The sequence below is a fragment of the Vicia villosa genome, linkage group LG5, assembly GCF_029867415.1.
Source record: "Vicia villosa cultivar HV-30 ecotype Madison, WI linkage group LG5, Vvil1.0, whole genome shotgun sequence".
NCBI lineage: Eukaryota > Viridiplantae > Streptophyta > Magnoliopsida > Fabales > Fabaceae > Vicia > Vicia villosa.
Window position 1 is genome coordinate 151,382,759 of NC_081184.1, and position 20,379 is coordinate 151,403,137.

General features: G+C 33.3%; 4 protein-coding genes across 5 annotated transcripts; 2 read left to right on the top strand and 2 right to left on the bottom strand.

Moving 5' to 3' along the window:
* The first annotated feature begins 301 nt into the window (after nucleotides 1-301).
* LOC131603207 (heavy metal-associated isoprenylated plant protein 23-like) lies at nucleotides 302-1,543 on the top strand. Its single transcript, XM_058875490.1, has 3 exons — nucleotides 302-408; nucleotides 696-860; nucleotides 957-1,543. Exons 2-3 carry the CDS (start codon nucleotides 698-700, stop codon nucleotides 1,253-1,255), a joined length of 462 nt encoding a protein of 153 aa, XP_058731473.1. The 5' UTR covers nucleotides 302-408; nucleotides 696-697; the 3' UTR covers nucleotides 1,256-1,543.
* A 191-nt stretch (nucleotides 1,544-1,734) lies between these two features.
* LOC131603206 (photosynthetic NDH subunit of lumenal location 4, chloroplastic-like) lies at nucleotides 1,735-4,603 on the bottom strand. 2 transcript variants are annotated; one of them, XM_058875489.1, is made up of 6 exons: nucleotides 4,231-4,603; nucleotides 4,055-4,147; nucleotides 3,919-3,979; nucleotides 3,768-3,836; nucleotides 2,974-3,107; nucleotides 1,735-2,003 (listed from the first exon to the last, which is right to left on the bottom strand). In XM_058875489.1, the coding sequence occupies exons 1-5, from the start codon at nucleotides 4,564-4,566 to the stop codon at nucleotides 3,028-3,030; spliced, it is 639 nt and encodes a 212-aa protein (XP_058731472.1). In that variant the 5' UTR covers nucleotides 4,567-4,603; the 3' UTR covers nucleotides 1,735-2,003; nucleotides 2,974-3,027. The 2 variants fall into 2 exon arrangements, with proteins under 2 accessions (XP_058731472.1, XP_058731470.1); XM_058875487.1 differs by lacking the exon at nucleotides 1,735-2,003 and adding an exon at nucleotides 2,083-2,333.
* Nucleotides 4,604-4,763: 160 nt separating this feature from the next.
* Nucleotides 4,764-6,620, top strand: LOC131603205 (uncharacterized). Its single transcript, XM_058875486.1, has one exon. The coding sequence runs from the start codon at nucleotides 4,934-4,936 to the stop codon at nucleotides 6,284-6,286; it is 1,353 nt and encodes a 450-aa protein (XP_058731469.1). The 5' UTR covers nucleotides 4,764-4,933; the 3' UTR covers nucleotides 6,287-6,620.
* Nucleotides 6,621-7,432: 812 nt separating this feature from the next.
* On the bottom strand, nucleotides 7,433-9,954 carry LOC131603204 (L-ascorbate oxidase-like). Its single transcript, XM_058875485.1, has 4 exons — nucleotides 9,517-9,954; nucleotides 9,143-9,349; nucleotides 8,863-9,033; nucleotides 7,433-8,716 (listed from the first exon to the last, which is right to left on the bottom strand). The coding sequence occupies exons 1-4, from the start codon at nucleotides 9,874-9,876 to the stop codon at nucleotides 7,760-7,762; spliced, it is 1,695 nt and encodes a 564-aa protein (XP_058731468.1). The 5' UTR covers nucleotides 9,877-9,954; the 3' UTR covers nucleotides 7,433-7,759.
* Nucleotides 9,955-20,379: the final 10,425 nt, after the last annotated feature.

Below are 20,379 nucleotides of genomic sequence, written 5' to 3' on the forward strand. Positions count from 1 at the left end.
CACAAGTAAAACAAATGTTGTATTATGTTAAAATTTACTTTTACCATAGATGAACAAGTCATACCATAAATCTACTATAAATGTTATTGATCAAATGGTAGGAAAAATGGCTTGTGCATTGGACAACACTCAACACTTGTGCAACATATAATTTGTCTCAAATACAATGTCGTTTTACTTTTGTAGGATATTTTTGAATTTCATGTAGTACATAAAATGAAACTAAGAATAAAAGTAGGGAAAAGACACTTTTATTTAATGGTGTATGTAGGGCCCACTACATTTCCTCTGTTTGAATCTGATTAAAGTAACGCCTCTATAAGTAGGCCTATATGCAAGCAAACGAGCTCAAACCAAAGTGAACAAGTTCTTCACAGAGCACCATTATTTATTCATTATTAGTACAAGGTAAGGAAGGAATCCATTTTTTTCACAAAGCAAGTTCCTTCCCTCGTTTTCATTTTTCAATATAAAAAACCCATCCTTGTACATTCAAGACATAACCCACCTATCAACCATTTACATACATACTCCTTTGCAAAACTCTCATAAAACACCATTTTTAATCACTTAAGTTCTCTATAATCTATAGTTTTTGTCTTGTTTGAGACACTCAAGAAATTATATCTAAATTGGCAAGTTGTTTTCATTATTTATTTTTTTGTTTATAAACCATTTTACTTTTGAACATACAGAAATGGGAGTTGGTGGAACTTTGGACTACTTGTCTGATCTAATGAGCAGTGGTCACCAGCACCTCAAGAAGAAGAAGAAGCAGTTACAAACTGTAGAGCTAAAGGTTAGGATGGACTGTGATGGCTGTGAGCTCAAGGTCAAGAAAACCCTTTCATCTCTAAGTGGTAAAGTTACATTCTTTTCAACTTTTCATCATTTATCATTATCATTTTACTAGTGGCATTCAACATGAAGTTGATGAAATGTAATGGTGATTTCAGGGGTAAAATCGGTAGAGATAAACCGTAAACAGCAAAAAGTAACAGTAACTGGGTTTGTGGAGCCAAACAAGGTGCTAAAGAAGGCTAAGTCAACGGGGAAGAAGGCTGAAATTTGGCCCTATGTGCCTTACAACTTGGTGGCTCAACCATATGCTGTTTCTTCTTATGACAAGAGGGCTCCTCCTGGTTATGTGAGGAGAGTGGAGAATGCTCCAGCCACTGGGACCATGACAAGATATGAAGATCCTTATGTCAACATGTTCAGTGATGAAAACCCAAATGCATGTTCTGTCATGTAAACAAAAAAAAAAAGTTTTTTTCTAAGCTTGGCATTGTAAATTTTCAAATTTTAATCTAGTGTGTTCTTTCATTTTTCTTGTTTACTTTTTCTGGTCAGTTTTCAAGGTCTTGTTTCCCTAGATTAAGGACTTTTCTTTACATGAAAAAGGATGGCAAGAGACGTTGCTGTTATCATTGCATTTGTTTCCTAATTTTGTTATTTTCCAGAACTGTACACTGTACCTGCTTGTAGTTTTACAGTGGTTACTTTTGGTGGGACTTGACCTAAGATAGGAAATTGTTTCTAATTTCTATTGTTATGGTCTTCTTTCTCCTAGAATGGAAAGCTAGATTGGGTGTAAAAGTAAAACAAACGTGTGAATTGCAAATAAATAGGGCCTGTAAGGTTGAAATGGTAAATAAAACAAACATGTCTTGTTGTGTGATTAAAGTTTTTATTTTTGCTTGTGTGCTTGGAGTTGGAACTGGAGTTGAAAAGGAAAAATAGTATTTTGATCATTATAGGAAGGAGGAAACAACACGCAACCACAATTCTACACTTCTTAATGAAGGTCAGGTCACACCAAAATAAAATAAAAATGAAGGGCACTTAAAAAGGAGGGTGCAAATAACTGTTAAAGACTCAAAAGTTATAAGGTTCATTCATTTTCCAATAGTATAAACATTATCAGTATTTTGCATTTCATTTTGCCTAACCTGCACGATTGCTTGCTCCCTAGTTCTGGAACATTTGGCCCCTGTCTTCACCTAAGAAAAAACATTGACAGTATTTTGCATTTTATTGCACCCAACATAAAAAGAAGATCAAAAAGATAAAGGATACATGTAATAGGAATAACAATTATCATATAAAGAATTTATTAGTTAATCATTCAGCGATCATTATTGGAAATATTACATTTACAATAAAGATACAAAAGTTGTATCATGTTATATGCATAGATACACCAGATTGTCTAATCTATATCACCAGGAATGATTCCTTGTTACTCTTAAAATGGGTAATCAGGTCAATCTTGTCCAACCGTACCAACCAGGAACAGTAACTCTAGAGAGCTGGAAGCAAGGAGGTTCAGCCTAACCAGTTGATCCACATTCACAAGCAAAAAAAAAACCATTTCATTGCTCTAAACTATTAAAAATAATGATTATATGTATTTTAGACAATCCAAATCAGAGAAAGATCAGATTACAAACAAAAACTCTTCATCTTAAATATCACTTAGTCATTAAACAGTATTGTATCATAAATTTATCAAATAAACCATGCCACTAGGATAAGGTTAATAATGATGGGTTTAAGTAGTTTGCATGAGATCCCAAGTTCAAACATCATTTTCCCTATTGCATAAGAAAAATATTCAAAAAAAACCTGTGTCAAAATATTAAGTAGCCTATGCTTTAACTATGATTATGTGTGTCAGCAAATTTTAATATTGCTTACTAGATGGAATAAAAACCAACTGGTTAAACTACAAATTCTAAAGCAGGTGATCAATGTTTTATCATGAAGGTTATGCATAAACCTACATGGTTGGTTAATATTTGAAACTTGTGCATACAATTCAGATAATGTGGAAAGAAAACCAACAAGTTTAGAATACTTTAGATGCAGAGCATACAGAAAGTAAGCTGGATATATCAATCTGAGTGATAGATAGTATTTCAGCTATCTAAACTAAGAATAAATTAATTTCAAAAGATTAAAAAAACTCACCCAATTCATCTGTGGTTCATATGTGTACATGTATCTTATCAATTTTGACTTCCTTCACTTTCTATTGCCCGAATAAAGACCGACAAATTTAATATCATACAGAAGAGTGGCATTGCCGGGTATATTGCAATCACCTAATGAATCAGTAACAAAAATGTCAAAATCTAACATATTTAATGACTCACTGCTCTTCCGATAATAAAATCCATGGTCTTATAATTCTTTCAACCAAAAAAACACAGGCACAAAAACAAAATCCATGGTCTTATAATTCTTTCAACCAAAAAAACACAGGCACAAAAACAAATTCAATGTTGCATTCAATATCCGCTCATCCTAAAAAGATCCATGGTCTTATAATTCTTTCAATGAAAAAAACACACAGGCACAAAAACAAATTCAAACAGGGACAGTAGAGAACAATGTTTTCACTTGCAGATTGTCGAAAATAGGCATTTTTTTCCGAACTCCACTATGCTACAGAGCTACAGCACCACAAAGCTACTACAATACAACACTTTGTACTTAAATAGAGTATCGCAAAAGAGTAGCGATTTATTCAAATTCCGCAATGCATAGAACTAATTTTTACAACATTGATAGAAAATATACTAAAGGGTGGTGCAATGCATATGATCAATTACACGGGTAATATTAACCAATGAGTAACAATTCATCTCTTCATTCAAATGTCTACAACTTTTTGTATTTTAGGTCTAAGAAAAGGGATTATCCATGTTCAGGACTAAATTACCAAATAATTATGCAACAATTAATAATCAATGAAATGAAACCTGAGAAACACCCTGCAGGTTCAGGACCATATGCTAACAATGGAGGAATCATTAGCTTGCGTTTTCCCCCTAGGTAAAAAAATTGCAGATTAATTTAGCGAGTGCCATGTACATAATCAAAGAACTTATACACTTAGATCAAATTTAATACCTATCCGCATCGGAGGTACCCCTTCACCTCCCAAAATTCCCTGATCCAATCCCCTGATTACCTGAAAAACTCATTCGCCCTTAAAATTACAAACTCAAACAAAAAATTTAACAATAATCAAAACTTATATATCTACCTTGCCAACCCCAATCCGCATTGTAAGAGGTCTAGCACGTTTATAACTGCTATCAAACACGATTCCATCCGCGAATCTCGCAGTATAATGAATCTGCAATGTACAATAATATCATCAATTCAGTAACTAATTAAACTTTCGCATATAGAAAACGACCTAGTAATTAAGAAACTAACATCGATAAGCTCTCCGAGAGGAGCTTCATTACCGAAACCCTCGACAACATCGCAGTAACCAAGCCCAGACTTAACGTAATTGAGCTCACACATTGGCTCTGCTACAGTAGCATAGTATTCAATTCTAGTTGCATCCGCATCCAACGCCGTTAAACCCATAACCCAAGCCGCTACAATCCCTAATCCAATTCCAACTAACGGAGTCTTATCCTTACGCGCCGAACATAACACCTTGTTAGGCCCATTACGACTCTTACCATTCGGTTTCAAAATACAAGTAGAGGGAAAACGGTTAGAAACGGTTACGCCTGAAGAGAGTGAGAACGAGAGCGCCATTTTCTATTCCTCTATCTTTATTTTGTATGAATGGCTCTCTATGGATATATCAAACCTCGAACCGGGTCCACCAATTTTCTATTTTCTATTTCTTTTTCACTTCAATTAAAAAATAAAAATAAAATAAGAGAAAATATCTTATTCTCACGTAACTAACTCGCACGCTTACAAACGAAAATTTTCAAAAACGTTCTAACCTCTAACAACCGCGTAACAAACTCGCACGCTTACAAAATTCCTCTAACCGTTTTATTCTCGCGCGCGCGTTTATATAAATGGTTCTCACTGTATCTTCTTCTCATTCGATTCATTTTCACTCTCAAAGACTTGAATCATTGCTTCTTCTTGTTTTTCTTCTCTAACCACCATGGAAAACTCTTCTTCCTTTTCCTCACTGCGATTCTCTTTGATCGTAGCAATCTTCTTTGCTGCTATGCTCTGTGGTCCTCAGGTTGATGCTACTGAAGGACTCGAAGCTTCATTCACGCCGTCAATGACACCGCCGCCACCACCGCCACATGATCTCCAAGAACATTCGTTCTTCTCTCACACTGCATTGCTTCCACCGATCTTGTCACATCTTGGCTTTCACGAGCTTGCAACGGCCGCTCCGTCGTTGTCTGATGCATCAACCACTGCTTCGTCAACTTGGAGCGGTCCTTCCACGATTTTCGCTCCCTCCGATGGCTCGCTAAGAAGTTGCTTCTCTTGCTCTGTTCCTAACCTTCTCCGTGAACACATTGTTCCAGGTTTATTCACGATCGAGTACTTGCGGAGACTTGCTTTTGGCACCAAGATCGAGACACTGAGTCCCGGCCGTTGTATAACCGTCACTTCCGAGTTAGTTCATCAGATCAACAGTACCGGTGCCGCTGCGAAGGTCTTCATCGGAGGCGTGGAGATCACACAGCCGGATCTCTTCAACAACGGAATGATCGTGGTTCACGGTCTTCAAGGTTTCGTCTCTACGCTATCTCCGTTTTCTTGCGACGTAGAAAGAATGACTTCACTCTCCTTCCCGTTCCATCCGGATCACCGTTCCGGTGCACATGCTCACACTCACCCTCACGGAGCTACAGTGCTTCCTGCTATTATGCGCCTCATGCTCCGAGATGCAATGCTCAGGCTACGTAATAACGGTTTCAGTATACTCTCCCTCGCTATGAAGGTAAAATACGCAGAACTCATAACTCTCCAGAACATGACTATTTTCGCCGTGGATGATCTTTCCATATTCTCCGGTTCTCAATCATATATCAGCAATATACGGTTCCATATCGTGCCTAACCATTACTTGTCCATAACGGATCTGGAGAAGCTTCCTGTTGGTACTGCTCTGCCAACACTGGAACGAGGCCAGCCGCTTCTGATCACAACCTCTGGTGGAGGAGTGACACTTGCACCAATGAGAATTAACTATGTGAGAGTTAAGGTGGCTGATGTCATTCGCAATGTGAAGATAGTTGTGCACAGTGTGTATTTGCCATTTCCGCATATCAATCCTGTTGCTGCTGCTTATGACTCTATCTTAGGAGGTGAAGGACAAGGAGCATCGGAAGGATCGGCTACTGTATCGGATGCTGCAGGTCTTGTTTCGGATGGAACCTGTTCTGCTCTTGATGGACGTGGAGGTTGTGCTGCTGGCTTCACTACAGCAGGTATGTCTCCCATGCCTCAGGTCAAACCGATGGTGGAGATTGAAGATCACCATGGTTTATGAATGCAATGCCTGCTGATAATAAGATGGCCGTTTATACTTCTTTCTCTGCTGAAGTGAACTATGAGAAATTTGTAATTAGTTCATGCTGTTATCTCCATTACTGTTGCTCAGTTTATTTTAGTTTGTTCTGCACTTCTTTCTCTGCTGAAGTGAATCTTGGAAAATTTGTAGTTCCTTTACATTGTTATCCATCTACTGTATGCTGATTAGTTCTATAATAAAACTTTTGTTGATATAGTCTTTAAAGTTTTCTTGAGATTATATTGATTTTTCCTTGACTATGTATATTTCATGTCATGCATGGGTTCCCTACTTATCAAGCCTTTTTGTGTCATCTAATGAGTTTTCCTTCAAGAAACTTCCTATTTGTTAGCTTACAAGTTGCTAGCAAGTAAGTAGCAACTTTCTAAAGAGATATATAATCCTGTCATTTATCCTGATATGTACTTTTAGTTTAATTAAATGCTCAGGAGCTAAAAAGAAAAACAGACTCCGATATTGCAAAATAAAACAGTAAGCAATGAGAAAGAAGAAAGGGAGCACCAAAACATGTTGATGAATTTCAGAGCCATTTGCTCTTACATCTCTGCGATATAATCCAACTGACAGATCACTATATGAATTTGAGAGTTTACACCTTAATGATCAAGGATGATTCAGCTATGAATCACTAAGAACCCCCTAAGATATTCTCACGGTTTCTTTTTCTTTTCTTTCTTTTCCTTACTACTTGCACTCAAATATGAAAAGTTCAGATTAATCTTTCCCTCCCAAGGCTATACTTATAGCCACTACCCAAGGAGAAAGTTAGTTACAACTAAAAGAAAAAAAACAATCTGAGTTGCTTGAGTTGCAGGCAACTCAAGAGACTAGAGAGGCCAAGAGCTGAGTACCAAACTACAATAGATACTTGCATCTTAATAGCTATTAAATATATTGTTATGAGCCCTACTTTCTTCTCTAAAGAAAATTTGGATTGAATTGTTAGTAGTGGTATAACTTTCCTATTTTCAAAGTAATTCAACATTATGCCGGGATAGCTGGTGTAAACCATATTTGACAGAGAAAATACAATAAATGCCATGTGTTGAAAATGACAGAAGATAAGCTTGCGTAGAAGTAGCAACTTGGTCAAAGATATTTGTAAGGGATTGACTTTGTAAAGTTTGTATGACACTCATGTGCAAGTTGGCAGTGACAGTGAGCGGAGGAGACCAGAGAAGTAGTCTATTGTAGATTCTATCCAACATAAGATAAAAAGATAATTTCAAAATAAATTAATTTAGATTAATTTTTTTTCATAAGTACGATTACACTTTACAACCTATGCAATGAGGCCGGCACTATTTGTATTTTACAAGTAACATTTAAAAAATACATATCAAGATGATTCTTTTGAACAAATAATTGGTTTAAACTGAGCAAAAGACTAATTTGTATATAAGGTAAAAAAAATTGAAAGTTCTTGTTTAATTAAGGCCTAAGAAGATTTTTAGTTTTGCCACAACCCATGATGGACGAAGGTAGCTTCCCAACCCTATCAATTCCTTCTTCAAAAACCACTCCCATCCCCATATAGAAATGAGACTCTATGTGACAATGAAAAGCCCATACACCAGGATTATCCGAGCGAAACCTCAGAGCAGTCCAACCAAAAGTATGCACCGGCACAGTGTTCTTCCTAATGGGATTCGCCAAGTTATAGTTTTTGGGGTCATTGTTTACATCAAACTTACCCTTTCCATATCCAAGTACCCAAAAGTCATGCCCATGAAGATGCCAAGGATGTGTCTCACTGTTGTTTTTATTCATAGTGTTTGCATTTTGAAGTATAACATCCACTGTTGTATTGAACTGCAACCTATAAATTCCATTGCTAGAAGTAGCGTTTGTGTTGTTAGCCACACTGAAAATATCATAGTTTTTAAAATCATAACCATCAGGTGGTGGTGTTTGGTTGAATACACCAGTTATGTTCTCTTTAAGTGCGACAAGATAAGGAGTGTGAGGTAGGAAAAATGATACATTGTTAACAGACCAATGGCGAACACCGCCTATAGTGTTTTGTGTGTTGAGCATAACTATGACTCTATCTGAGGTTGTGGGGGGTTTGATTGTGTAATTTGGGTGAGCTTTAATTGTAAGGCTTTGAATTAGTCTTGACTCGGCATTGTCCCAAGCTGGCGGAGGAGGCGGAGATGTAGGTGGGGATCTCATTGGATGGTTTGGGTAGTAGTTGAAAATGGCTAAACCAGGTGGAGTTGTTCTGTTTCTGCTTACAACATTTGAGGTGATCCAGTAGTTTCTTGATGGATCTTGATTGGCTTTCACAATAACTGAGTATGTTTCACCTGAGTATATGTAGAGATTCTTAACCACAAATGGGTCAACATAGTGTCCATCTGCTTCAACAACAGTCATGTTATGACCCTGCAGAATTAGAAACATGTTAAAACTAGTGGTGCAAAAGAAATTTAGGGAAAAAGAAATCAAGGTTAAATTGCGATCAGTCTCAACTAGGCCTTCTTTTAAAACCCTAGATGATACTAAGAATGATAGAGTGAATGAAAGATTACCTCTATTTGGAAACTAAGAGCTGATAAAGCAGTCAAGCTTGCAACTCTAATTCTGTATGTTTTTCCTGTGACGACCGTTTGCACAAAGGGAGAGCATTGAGGGTTTGTTGAGTTACAAACATCAGCAGTTAAGGAGCAGTTGTATCTTCCTTTTCCATGAATCAAAAGTGACTGGTGAAACCAAATATACAAACAATTAATAAAAACAACAGCTAGACAGTTGAAAAAAGAAGAAAAATATGATTGTAGAATTTGAATAAGTATACATCAATTTATTTACCTCAGGTTCCCCCACCCATTGAAAAGGGATTGCAGATAATCCAGCAGATTGTTCATAAGTACTCTTATGATACCAATCATTCAGAATAATGCTTCTATCCAAGTCATAAAAAAAGGGTTCAGGATCATTCGACGCTACACGAATCATTCCATATAGCCCTGCTTCTCTTTGCATTCCATAGTGAGCATGATAAAGATATGTACCAGGCTGTTACATCAAACATGCAACCAAATTAGATATGAACAAATTCGTATGTTATGATTTGTTACACAAATGTAGCTTATGAATGTTTAAACTGAAAAACAACAGATAAATGATTTGATCATGTTTGAATCAACGGTGAGTTTGACAGAATCACGATGTGTCAAACTTACCCTATCAACAACAAATTGATAAACAAAGGTGTCTCCAGGTAGTATAGGACATTGAGATACCCCTTCTGTTCCATCAAACCAAGGAGTTCCAATCTGTCTGATACCATGCCAATGGATGGCAAGATTTTCTGTAAGCAAATTGTTGTTAACTTCAACAATAACAGTATCACCTTCTCGTGCTTCAATGGTAGGTCCTGGAGTTTTTCCATTAATGGTTATAACTAGTTTCTTATAACAATCAGGGGACCTAAAATCATACTTAACATCCCATTTATAATGTCTAACACCAGCCTCAGCTATGTAGATATTCACCAGAGTTAGAAAGAAAAATAAAGCCAATGCTGAATGAAGTTGAGCCATGTTTAGATTGTTAAAATATGTGTGTTGATATTGAAAGAGAGCTTAAGGAAAAAAATAATGTGAATGAATGTTAAGAAATATGTTGGTTTCGGTGATATTTAAATAGTGCTTGGGTTAATGTTGAATATTGATAAGTCTGGTCAAAATAAGCTGGTGATTGAAAGTTTGAAATTTTAGCTTATGTCTTTTTTTCTAAGCGCGTTGTTTTAGTCCTATAGTATCTTTTTGCCTTGGATTTCGTTTCTTGTTCATTCAGATTTTCATTTTCAACTACCTTATATGAATTAGAAAATGACCGTGGAATACAATGTCAAGTTGATATTGTTTTTTAACACTCGACAACAACTCCAAACTCATAAACATAATTGTGAATTTCAAACATTGATATTGCCTTGCAATTTACAAAATAGGTTTTTGTTAGTTGAGATAAGATTTGTCAATCTTAAATAATATTTATTTAAATTTATGTGGCATAAAGACAAGTGTTATATATTTTATATTATCAAAATAATATTTAAAATATTTGAGAAATTGAATGGGTAATTTTCAAATTAATATTTTTATATTTAACTTTGTAACTTATGCTCTTGAAACACAACTTAATATTTTTTTTATATCTAATTTAATTTAGCCGTCCAAAATACACCTTAACTTAACTTATAGTGAACATTTTCTTTTGGGTGAATTGATATAAACTAAGGATATATGCATTATATCATACTTAGTTTTTCTATTAAATTTATATTGAAAAAAATTGTTTCTAATATGAGACTCTTTAAAAAAATTTAAATACATTTATTATTTTTTTTCTAAATATATTCCTTATAAATTAATACTATATATTTGTGCTAGATAAAAAAACTAACTTAAATATATCTCTAATAAAATATAATTTGATACTATTTTTGTTTCTATATATATAATTTCATAGGATAAATAACATAATAAAAAATTGCTGGAGTATTAAAATTGATAATAAATTCTAGAATTTTATAATTTTACTTTTTTAGAAGAGAAAATTAGTTAATATTTAAATATAAAATAAAATAAAAGTTAACATGATCTAAGATAAGTTGACAAAAAAATTAATGAAATTTAAAATATTCTAATTTTTTAAAAATGAAATAAGAACAAACTAAAAAAAAATGCTTTAAGACATAGATAATTATAATTACGTAAAATATATTTATATTGCCAAACTAATTTTCTTAATATATTTTATCGTAGAATCTTATAAGTAAAAATAAAACAAAGATTCAGAGAGTATCAACTAATTTATTTTTTCTATTTTAGGTGGATTTTGATTTATTTATTTTCATTAATGTTGCACATGATGTGATGTCTAGCTCAATCTACTTATTTTTGGCCTTATTTTACATGATTTACTCAATAATAGAAAAGGTTAAGGGAAAAAGTAAATAAAGTCAAATCTAGACTAAGCTTCAGGGAAATATATACTTGCCAACACAAATTTTAAATTTAGAATAGTAGTTTTATATAGTCTTAATATTATAAATGTTTTTTTAATTTAATAAATTTTTTATTATATTGATACATAATATTTAAGATCGATTTGGGTTTGATATGCATGATAGAATACAAACAAAATATAATAAATAAATAAATAAATAAATAAAATGAACAAAATTATTTTGGTGTGATATATATTTATCATACCATGTGTTTTGTGAATACATAATTTCATATATATATATATATATATATATATATATATATATATATATATATATATATATATATATATATATTTTGTTCCTCCAAAAACATATTTGGGCTATCTCTCGGAAGCGAATCCGACAAGATTACAACCATATAGGGTGTCTGTTGGGAGGAAAATGGAGGGCCACCATTAAAGGTGACCTTTGAAATTTCCACTCCTTTTTATGCTCTTCATCGATTCAGGCCCCGATGGGAGATGTTGGGTAGTTTAGGGGACTCGGGTGACACGATTATGGAATGTGTGCACCCAAGATGATGGTCTTGTTTATCCCTTAGGTGGGAGTCTCATATATAGTGTAATCCTCCTTTGGATGCCCCAAGAATCATGGTTTAATGGATATTAAGCACCTATAACCGTCAGAACTATTGGTCATTTTGTAATGCTTGTAACCGTTCATAAGTGATGTAACATCTTCATTAATCATGTGTAACAGACTCCATCAATGACTTGTAACGATTTATGATCATTGACCTTTTTGTACCCGAGCCAGTCATGATAGTTCCGAGTTATCATCTCGGCTTTCGATCTTTAGCTGTCTTAGCAACAGCTTGGCTGCCACTACTTTTTTGCATTGCTAGGCACATCCGACTTGAGTATCCGGACCAGAGAATTATGGTATTTACATAAGCTCCCTGATCTCGAGACCTATAGGGTTGAAGTGTTCAGACAAAGAATCCTAGAATTCTCGTCTCTTCTTCTCGATTGAGAATTATATAAATATCTTCTCATGACTTAATGGTGTGTGTTTGTGGGCTATCTATGAGGAAATCAGAGACTTCGAGTAGGTTTAGGACCTTTGGCCGTTGCAGAACTCAGTTGGTTCTAGACCTGCAGATGTCGGAGAGCTCCCGCGGATTCTCGACCGGTTGAAGTCCTTGAACTTTTAGAGGCTCTTGACATAGATAGGGCAAGAAACCCCAATGAGTTCATGTTTTGATGGCATCATAGAACCTAACAGGTTCTAGGTATGGAGTGGTCAGAAAGATCCAGTGAGATCCCGACTCATTCGTTAATGCTTTTATTTTAACTCAACGTTCGACCTAGCATGATCGCAATAAATCGTGGAAGGCTTTAGATGCTCTAAGTTTTTAGAAAACTCATGAGTAGGTCCAGGCTATAATATTTGGCCTACTTCTAGCTATTTATTGATAGCCCTGAGTGTGTATTTAATAATATCTGGTCGATCTGTATATATTTAAACGCTTAACCCGATCACATTGGTTAAATATCTTGTTAGAGGTTTTGATAACCTGGTCTCGGACGGAAGTCTTCTAGATCTTGACTGGTGCCAAAGGCATTTGTTTAGTATAACCGGCAAGTTGTTTGACTCGGTTGGCGTATCTTTGACCCCTGCTATCATAGAACTTAATGAGTTTTAGACTTTAGCGAAGTTGGAGAACCTAGAGGGATCTCGACCCATTGTCATTTTGTAGAACTCAGCTAAGTTTACGACCTGGGACGTAGTAGATCTCCAGTGAGAATTCAAATCATTAGTAATTTTGCATTTTATTTTCAGCCAAGTCATGGAAGACTTTAGACGCTCCTAAGACGGCACCTCCCGCATAGTCTTTATTTTATGCATGACCCTGGAGGATCATTGGTGTGGTTATAGAGTCCTAATTCATTGAATCAAACTATTTTGTCAACAGCTTGTATATGTTATGTTTCTGTATGCATTCCCGTCCCTCCGTCTTGTGAGAAAAACTTACGCTCATAACTAGGATGCCTATATAATTAATAGCAACGAAAACGTTCTCTTCTCTCTCCTTCTACTTTTCTGGTAATGGTCCTTGTTCGAATATGCCTTAAAACCTTTGTTGACGAAGAGAAAGAAAACATATTTTAAGATTGCCATAAAGCAGAAAGTCAAAAATAGTCTAGTCTGAGCGGTTCACGGGTATCGAACTCGGTCGATTCGGTTCATTGATCCATTCATTAATATTAGAATATTTTATATTAATTTGAAGATCATATAAATTAATATAAAAAGATATTATAAGATATTTATAATATTCTAAAAGATATTATAAGATATATATATATATATATATATAATATTCTAAAATATATTATAAAATATATATTTATAACAATCTAAGAGATATTATAAGATATTTATAATATTTGAGAGATATTATAAAATTATAATAATATATTTTATTCTAACAATTAAGGAGATTTTTTTTTGGGATTTGTTATGGATTTGTTATATTTTGGCTATTATAAATATGTATCTCTTCTGTTGTTATAGTGTGACGATCTTAGTACTTATAGTAACAAGGGAGAATAAGGATTTAGGGAGTTCCAATGGAAAACTTAGAAAGACAAAGGTTTTTGGGAAACTTTTAGAGTTATCTAAGGGGATTGGAAAATAATTCTAAACACATTGGGTTTGAGTGATTCTTATATTGAGATTTGGAGAGGTTGGGAAACACTTTGGTAAAAAATACGGCTTGTTCTTTGGAAACTGCGAAGGCTATTTTCTTGTAACTCATCTGTAATCTCTTGTAACAACTTTCTGAGTATAGTAAATTAGAGAGTTGCTCTCTCTCCCAGAGTAGATCGTTTGATCAAACTTGGTAAACAAAACTTCATCTTTTTCTCGCCTTATTCTGTTATATTATCTGTGTACGAATTATTATTGCTGTAGACCATTTGTTTTGGTTGCTACTATTATTTGCCTCACAAATTGATATTAAATTTTTTCGTAATTCACAACAAGATTCACAATAAGTGGTGCAGTGAGCACGGAGCAAAGAGGTATTAATTACAAGTGAGCACCATGGTTAGTAGATGGGAGATCGAGAAAATTTCAGGTAACAACGACTTCGTGTTGCGTAAAATTAAGATGCAAGCAATTTTAATTCAAGAGAAATGTATCGATGCTTTAAAGAGTGGAGCATTGATGCATGCAGGGCTTACACAGGTAAAGAAGACCGAGATGTTGGATAAGGCTAGGAGTACCATTATCTTGTGCCTCGGGGATAAAATTCTAAGAGAAGTCGGGCAAAACTTGAATCATTGAAAGTCTTTGGCTCACACGTTGTATCTAAAATAACAACTATATTCATTCCAAATGGTGGAGAACAAATCCATAGTTGAGCAGCTTACATAATTTCACAATATTATTGATGATCTTGGGAATATTGAAGTGAAGATTGATGATGAGGACAAGACTTTGCTCTTGTTGAGTTCATTACTCAGATCCTTTGAGCACTTTAAGGATGTCCTTATTTATGACAACGATGAAATCCAAAGAATTTTCAAAGTCGAAATATTTGAAGATTGAAGATAGTGGTGAAGGCTTAAATGTGTAAAGAGGAGGAGGTGAGCATAAATGGATGTCCAAATCAAAGAGGTATGACAAGTTAAAGATAAAATATTTTAATTGTCAGAAAATCGGTCACTTTAAAAGGGATTATCCTGAGAGAAAGGTCAATGAAGATTTTGTTCAAGCTTCAGTTTCCTTGGGTGAGGAAAGTTATGAGTATGCCGATGTACTAGTAGTATCGATTTTGGAAACTGAATATAGTTGCCTTTATCACATGTGTCCAAGAATAGAATACTTTGAAACTTTGACGATGGTGCAAAGTGGAGTAGTTCGCCTTGGTGATAATAAGGCTTGCAAGGTTCATGGTATTGGTACGGTCAGATTTAAAATGTTTGATGATCGTGAACTTCTTATTCACAATGTGAGGTATGTTCCAGAACTCAACCGAAATTTGTTATCTTTAAATATGTTTGATGATATAGGCTATTGTACTAGAGTTGAACATGAAGTCTTAAAGATTTCACGTGATGAATTGATTATTTCTGAAGGGTCTAAAATATGTGGTCTATATATTTTAGAAGGTTCAAATGTTGTTATTCATTTATCGTTAACTAGTGGAGGCTTTCATGACAAGGAAGAACTATGAGATTTGGGTTTAAGGCGTTATGAATACCTTGAGAAAGTTTCAGAGGAGTATAATGAATTTTGCAGGAATCAAGGAATAAAAATGCATGTTACCGCGGAGTTTTTATTAAGTTTTTTGGGAAGAGATGAAGATAAAATAACTTACTTGGTTGGTAGAGAATTTCTCCAGAGGGAGAATAGTGAAAACCAAGGGAGAAACTATAACGGAGAAAACTCAGTTTGAGGTGGATTTTCCTACAATGGATACTAGTAGTAGTGAGGGAACGGTTACGGAGATTTCTGATTATCATTTGACTCATGATAAGGTAATGAGGGTTATGGTATCATCTCAAAGGGACGGTTACGCTAGCCTTGGATGTTATGTTTTTAATGTGGCTGAAGAACTGCAAAATAAAAGAAGAAAAACCTTCAGGGAGGCATTTAAAAACAGGTGGACTCAAGGGTGATTGAAGAATCATACTTGTAGGCTTGTTAAATTACATAGGAAGAAAAGGGTAATGGGAAGCAAGTGGCGAGATCAAGATTCAAGGGTTGTTTGAATTTGATCAATGTTATTGATTAGAGTTTCAACCTGGTAGAGAGCAGCAATGTTGTTTATTGTTAAATTGGTATCAACACGGTTTAAATTCAAGGTGGAGATTGTTGGAATATGCCTTAAAATCTTTGGTGACGAAGAGAAAGAAAACATATTTTTAGATTGTCAGAAATCAGAAAGTCAAAAATAGTCTGGTCTGAGCGGTTCACGGGTATTGAATTCGGTTGGTTTGATTCATTGATCTATTCATTAATGTTATAATATTTTATCTTAATTTGGAGATCATATAAATTAATATAAAAGATATTATAAGATATTTATAATATTCTAAAAGATATTATAAGATATATTTATAATATTCTAAAAGATATTAATATATATATTTATTTATTTATTTAATTATAATAGTGTAAGAGATATTATAAGATATTTATAATATGTGAGAGATATTATAATATTATAATAATATATTTATATTTTATTCTATTTTTTTGGAATTTGTTGGATTTTGACTATTATAAATATGTATCTCTTTTGTTATTATAGTGTGATAATCTTAGAGCTTATAGTAACAAGGGAGAATAAGGGTTTAGGGAATTCTATGGGAAAATTTAAAAAGACAAAGGTTTTTGGGAAACCTTTAGAGTTATCTAAGGGGATTGGGAAATGCTTCTAAACACTTTGGGTTTGAGTGATTCTTATATTTATTGTTGGAGAGGTTGGGAAACACTGTAGAAAATATGGTTTGTTCTTTGGAAACTGCGAAGACTATTTTCTTGTAACTCATCTGTAATCTCTTGTAACAACTTTCTGAGTATAGTGAATTGGAGAGTTGCTCTCTCCTCGGAGTAGATTGTTTGATCGAATTGGATAAACAAACCTTCGTCTTTTTCTCGCCTTATTCTGTTATCTGTGTACGGATTATTATTGAAGTAGATCATTTATTTTGGTTGCTACTATTCTTTGCCTCACAAATTTATACTGAATTTTGTCGTAATTCACAACAAGATTCACAACAATCCTCTTCTTCGGTCGTTAGCGGTGGTAAACCACCATGACCACCAAATTATTTCAAGTCCCTTGGTCGTGTCTTGACATCCCTAAGCCAAATCTCAACCCTACTCAGAAAATCGATTCAGAAACTCCAAAAAAATGCTTTGTTCAAGCTCTAAATCAAAACTCTAATGTGTGTCAAATTCCTACATCTCAGCTTCTTCAACCATGTTACAAAGGTGATTGCTTAGCCATATCCATCCCTGGGGAGGAATACTTAGCCGGGATTGAGGATTGCAAGCACAATCTCCATGGTCGTGTGATTTGGCCCAAAGGGCCTTCTCCGTTAACCGTTGCGGCGCTTAGAAATAAGCTCACTCCTCTTTGGAACAAACTTGGTCATTGGGGAATTACGTCACTCGGGAAAGGTTTCCATGAGCTCTCTTTCTCTTCTCTTGAAGACACAAAAAGATCTTTGTCAAATGGTGGTTGGAACTTATCGTCGGGTACCCTAAAACTCTTTCCGTGGACCAAAGACTTCAACCTGAATCTTCAGAAATCAACCACTTCCCAAATACATTTTTGTTTTACAGAATTAAAACAAAAACCGTATAATATCATGTTGTCCTCTAGATTGACATTTTGAAATTTTCTAATATTACCATATTGATATATTAATACTCTTGCTAATTTACCGTTGTAAAATTTCCTCACCAAGATACCTAACAATTAACTCTATTAATTCCCATAATTAAGTTTATAGAAACATAATTATAGTTGAATTTAATACTAGTTTGGCAAGCTTTTCTTTTTGGTATCTTATATTCTTCTCTATTGAAAGGATTGAAATTAAAACAACATGATAAAAACTAAGACCACCAAGTAAGTCAACAAAAAAAAAAACTGTTAAAAAAGAGTTTGGTACCATATCTTCATTTAAAATTTAAAATAGTTAATATAGTTTAAAAAAAAACTAAAGTAGTGCAACTAATAATACTAATATGTCTAATTAACTAAAATTCATTTAAATAAAAAATATAAAATTTCATATGCATCGATAAAAAAAAAAATTCAAACATTGGACCAAAATGAATAGGGACCCAGCATCACATACATTGTAAGTAATTCATTTAATTAGTATACAATTATATATTGAATTTTCAAAAGAAAACTTACACATCAGTTTGTTAAAAATGAAAGCATTGCCCTAAAGTCAGAAGAGTGTGTTGCCTTCAAAACAAGGGCATAGGAAAAACAAAAAAGTATTCTATGAACAAATTTATTTGTCCTATTTTCACATTTCCACACTCCACTATACTTTCATGGAGAAAACTCTCTAGACAAAATGAAAGAACTAAATAGGAAATGAATTTGTTGCAAATAATTTAAATATGTATATCAAAAACTATTTTCTTTGAATTTTAAAAACTAGTATAATGTCAATTACAAATACATTTGTATTGAAGAATTTTCTTTGAATTTTACATATCTTTTAAAATAACATTTTAAAAAAATTATTTTAACAATAAATATTTTTTTTTATTTTTCAAAATATTCTTATTAATAAATTAGTGGAATAGTTAGATGAATTAAAATATAATAAATAATAATATTTTAAAAAGTCAAATAATTTAAAATATAAAATAATTGTAAGAAAATACACTTATAATTAAAGAGACGTGAGAATAGTTTTTATTTCATTTATATTTTACATAGGTTTTAAAATATCAAAATGCTTGTCAACGCGTTTTTTAAATTCCAAGTTTAGTTGAAGAGAATGTTGATGGTATATTTGATCATTTTCCATCAATTTCTTACAAGTTAAGTTGTATTTTTAAATAGTTAATGACACCTACTTGTTTTTTTATTGCAAAAGTTTTTATAAAAATTGACTTGATCGTATAATTATTAGTCTATAAAAAGCTTCCAGTCAAAGAATCCAATGTGAAGGAAATTACATGATAATCTTCCTAGCAAAAGTTGTTATGACAACTTGGAATAAGCCATGATCATACTTGTCAACCGTAAACGGAAACACACACGGTTTGTTCCATGTTTGTTATAAGATTTTATTGTTTATGTTAAGATTAATACGATTTATGTATAAGAATTTAATTGAAATATACGATAATGTAAAGAATTTTTACTTATGAAAAATTATAATATAAAATATTTTACAATAATAATACATAGCAATTAATCTTATAACATTGATACATCGATCTTTTTTACCTCTAACGTGATATTTAAGGTGAAAAAAAAATAAGTTAGTCGATTGTAACAATGGTAAAAACAAATATGAATTAGAGTTCAAAATTTTTCTTAAAGTTTCAAAGATTAATAGTTATGATGGACACGTGTTTAAACAATTTTTATTTAGATGAATGTCACGATATAAAAAATATAAATTTGATAAAAATCGAAATGTCAATGTCATTTTATATATATAAAAATATGCAGAACATTTTAACAAGGGATAAAAACTAAATAATCTTCATATAAGGTTGAAGTTAGTCAAATTAGTTAGCTAGTTAAAATTAATTAAGTTTTAATTATTTAATTAGTTAGACAAACCAATCTAGTCTATATAAATAATAATGTAATGAACAATTTTGATTATTTTTTCAATCTATTCTAATATGTTACTGCATAACTATTTTCACACGTTTTCTATCTTTCAAATGAGTATATGACCTTTGACTCTCCCATCCCATGATTCTTTCATCAATGAAGATGAAGATCTTTCTAAATGATCAAGAAAAGGGAGTTTTTGCTTCCATGGAATCAAGCTCTAAGAAAAAAAAAATCTCAACACCTTAATTGCCACTATTAGTATTAATTCACCAAGAAGAACACAATATAAGTTTTGTTCATCATCGTAGATCATCTAGGCAACACAATATAAGTTTTGTTCATCATCGTAGATCATCTAGGCAACACAATATAAGTTTTGTTCATCATCGTAGATCATCTAGGCATAAGCATTCTTCATTTTTTAAGAATTTTAAGCTTGACGACAAAACTCTCTACTCCCTGAACAACAATCCTACACCAATTTTCTTCAATCACGTGCATAAAATTAAAGAACAAAATAAAAACTGTAATATTGCTATCAGTGAACCTCAACCTTCAAATTTTTTGGAAAATCTTGATTTGTTGAATTAAGAGGTAGAGGTAGAAGAGAAATTGTAGAAAGTAGATGAAGAAACATTGAATTATCATTTTGAATTTTTTGCTCTCAGCTATTGATTGTTCTGCAAACGCCTTCACTACACAATGTTCAATTTTGTCTAAATTGGAATTAGTGAGTCTCAATTT

What these genes read in the sequence shown, in the direction of transcription:
- LOC131603207 (XM_058875490.1), top strand. Translation starts at nt 698, where the DNA reads ATGGGAGTTGGTGGAACTTTGGACTACTTGTCTGATCTAATGAGCAGT. An exon ending in AACCCTTTCATCTCTAAGTG is followed by an intron (nt 861 to 956) that starts GTAAAGTTACAT and finishes TGGTGATTTCAG; the next exon opens with GGGTAAAATCGGTAGAGATA.
- LOC131603205 (XM_058875486.1), top strand. Translation starts at nt 4,934, where the DNA reads ATGGAAAACTCTTCTTCCTTTTCCTCACTGCGATTCTCTTTGATCGTA.
- LOC131603206 (XM_058875489.1), bottom strand. Translation starts at nt 4,566, where the DNA reads ATGGCGCTCTCGTTCTCACTCTCTTCAGGCGTAACCGTTTCTAACCGT. An exon ending in TGCGGATTGGGGTTGGCAAG is followed by an intron (nt 3,980 to 4,054) that starts GTAGATATATAA and finishes TGAGTTTTTCAG; the next exon opens with GTAATCAGGGGATTGGATCA. An exon ending in GGTACCTCCGATGCGGATAG is followed by an intron (nt 3,837 to 3,918) that starts GTATTAAATTTG and finishes TTTTTTACCTAG; the next exon opens with GGGGAAAACGCAAGCTAATG.
- LOC131603204 (XM_058875485.1), bottom strand. Translation starts at nt 9,876, where the DNA reads ATGGCTCAACTTCATTCAGCATTGGCTTTATTTTTCTTTCTAACTCTG. An exon ending in ATCAATTTGTTGTTGATAGG is followed by an intron (nt 9,350 to 9,516) that starts GTAAGTTTGACA and finishes TTGATGTAACAG; the next exon opens with CCTGGTACATATCTTTATCA. An exon ending in CTCTTAGTTTCCAAATAGAG is followed by an intron (nt 8,717 to 8,862) that starts GTAATCTTTCAT and finishes CTAATTCTGCAG; the next exon opens with GGTCATAACATGACTGTTGT.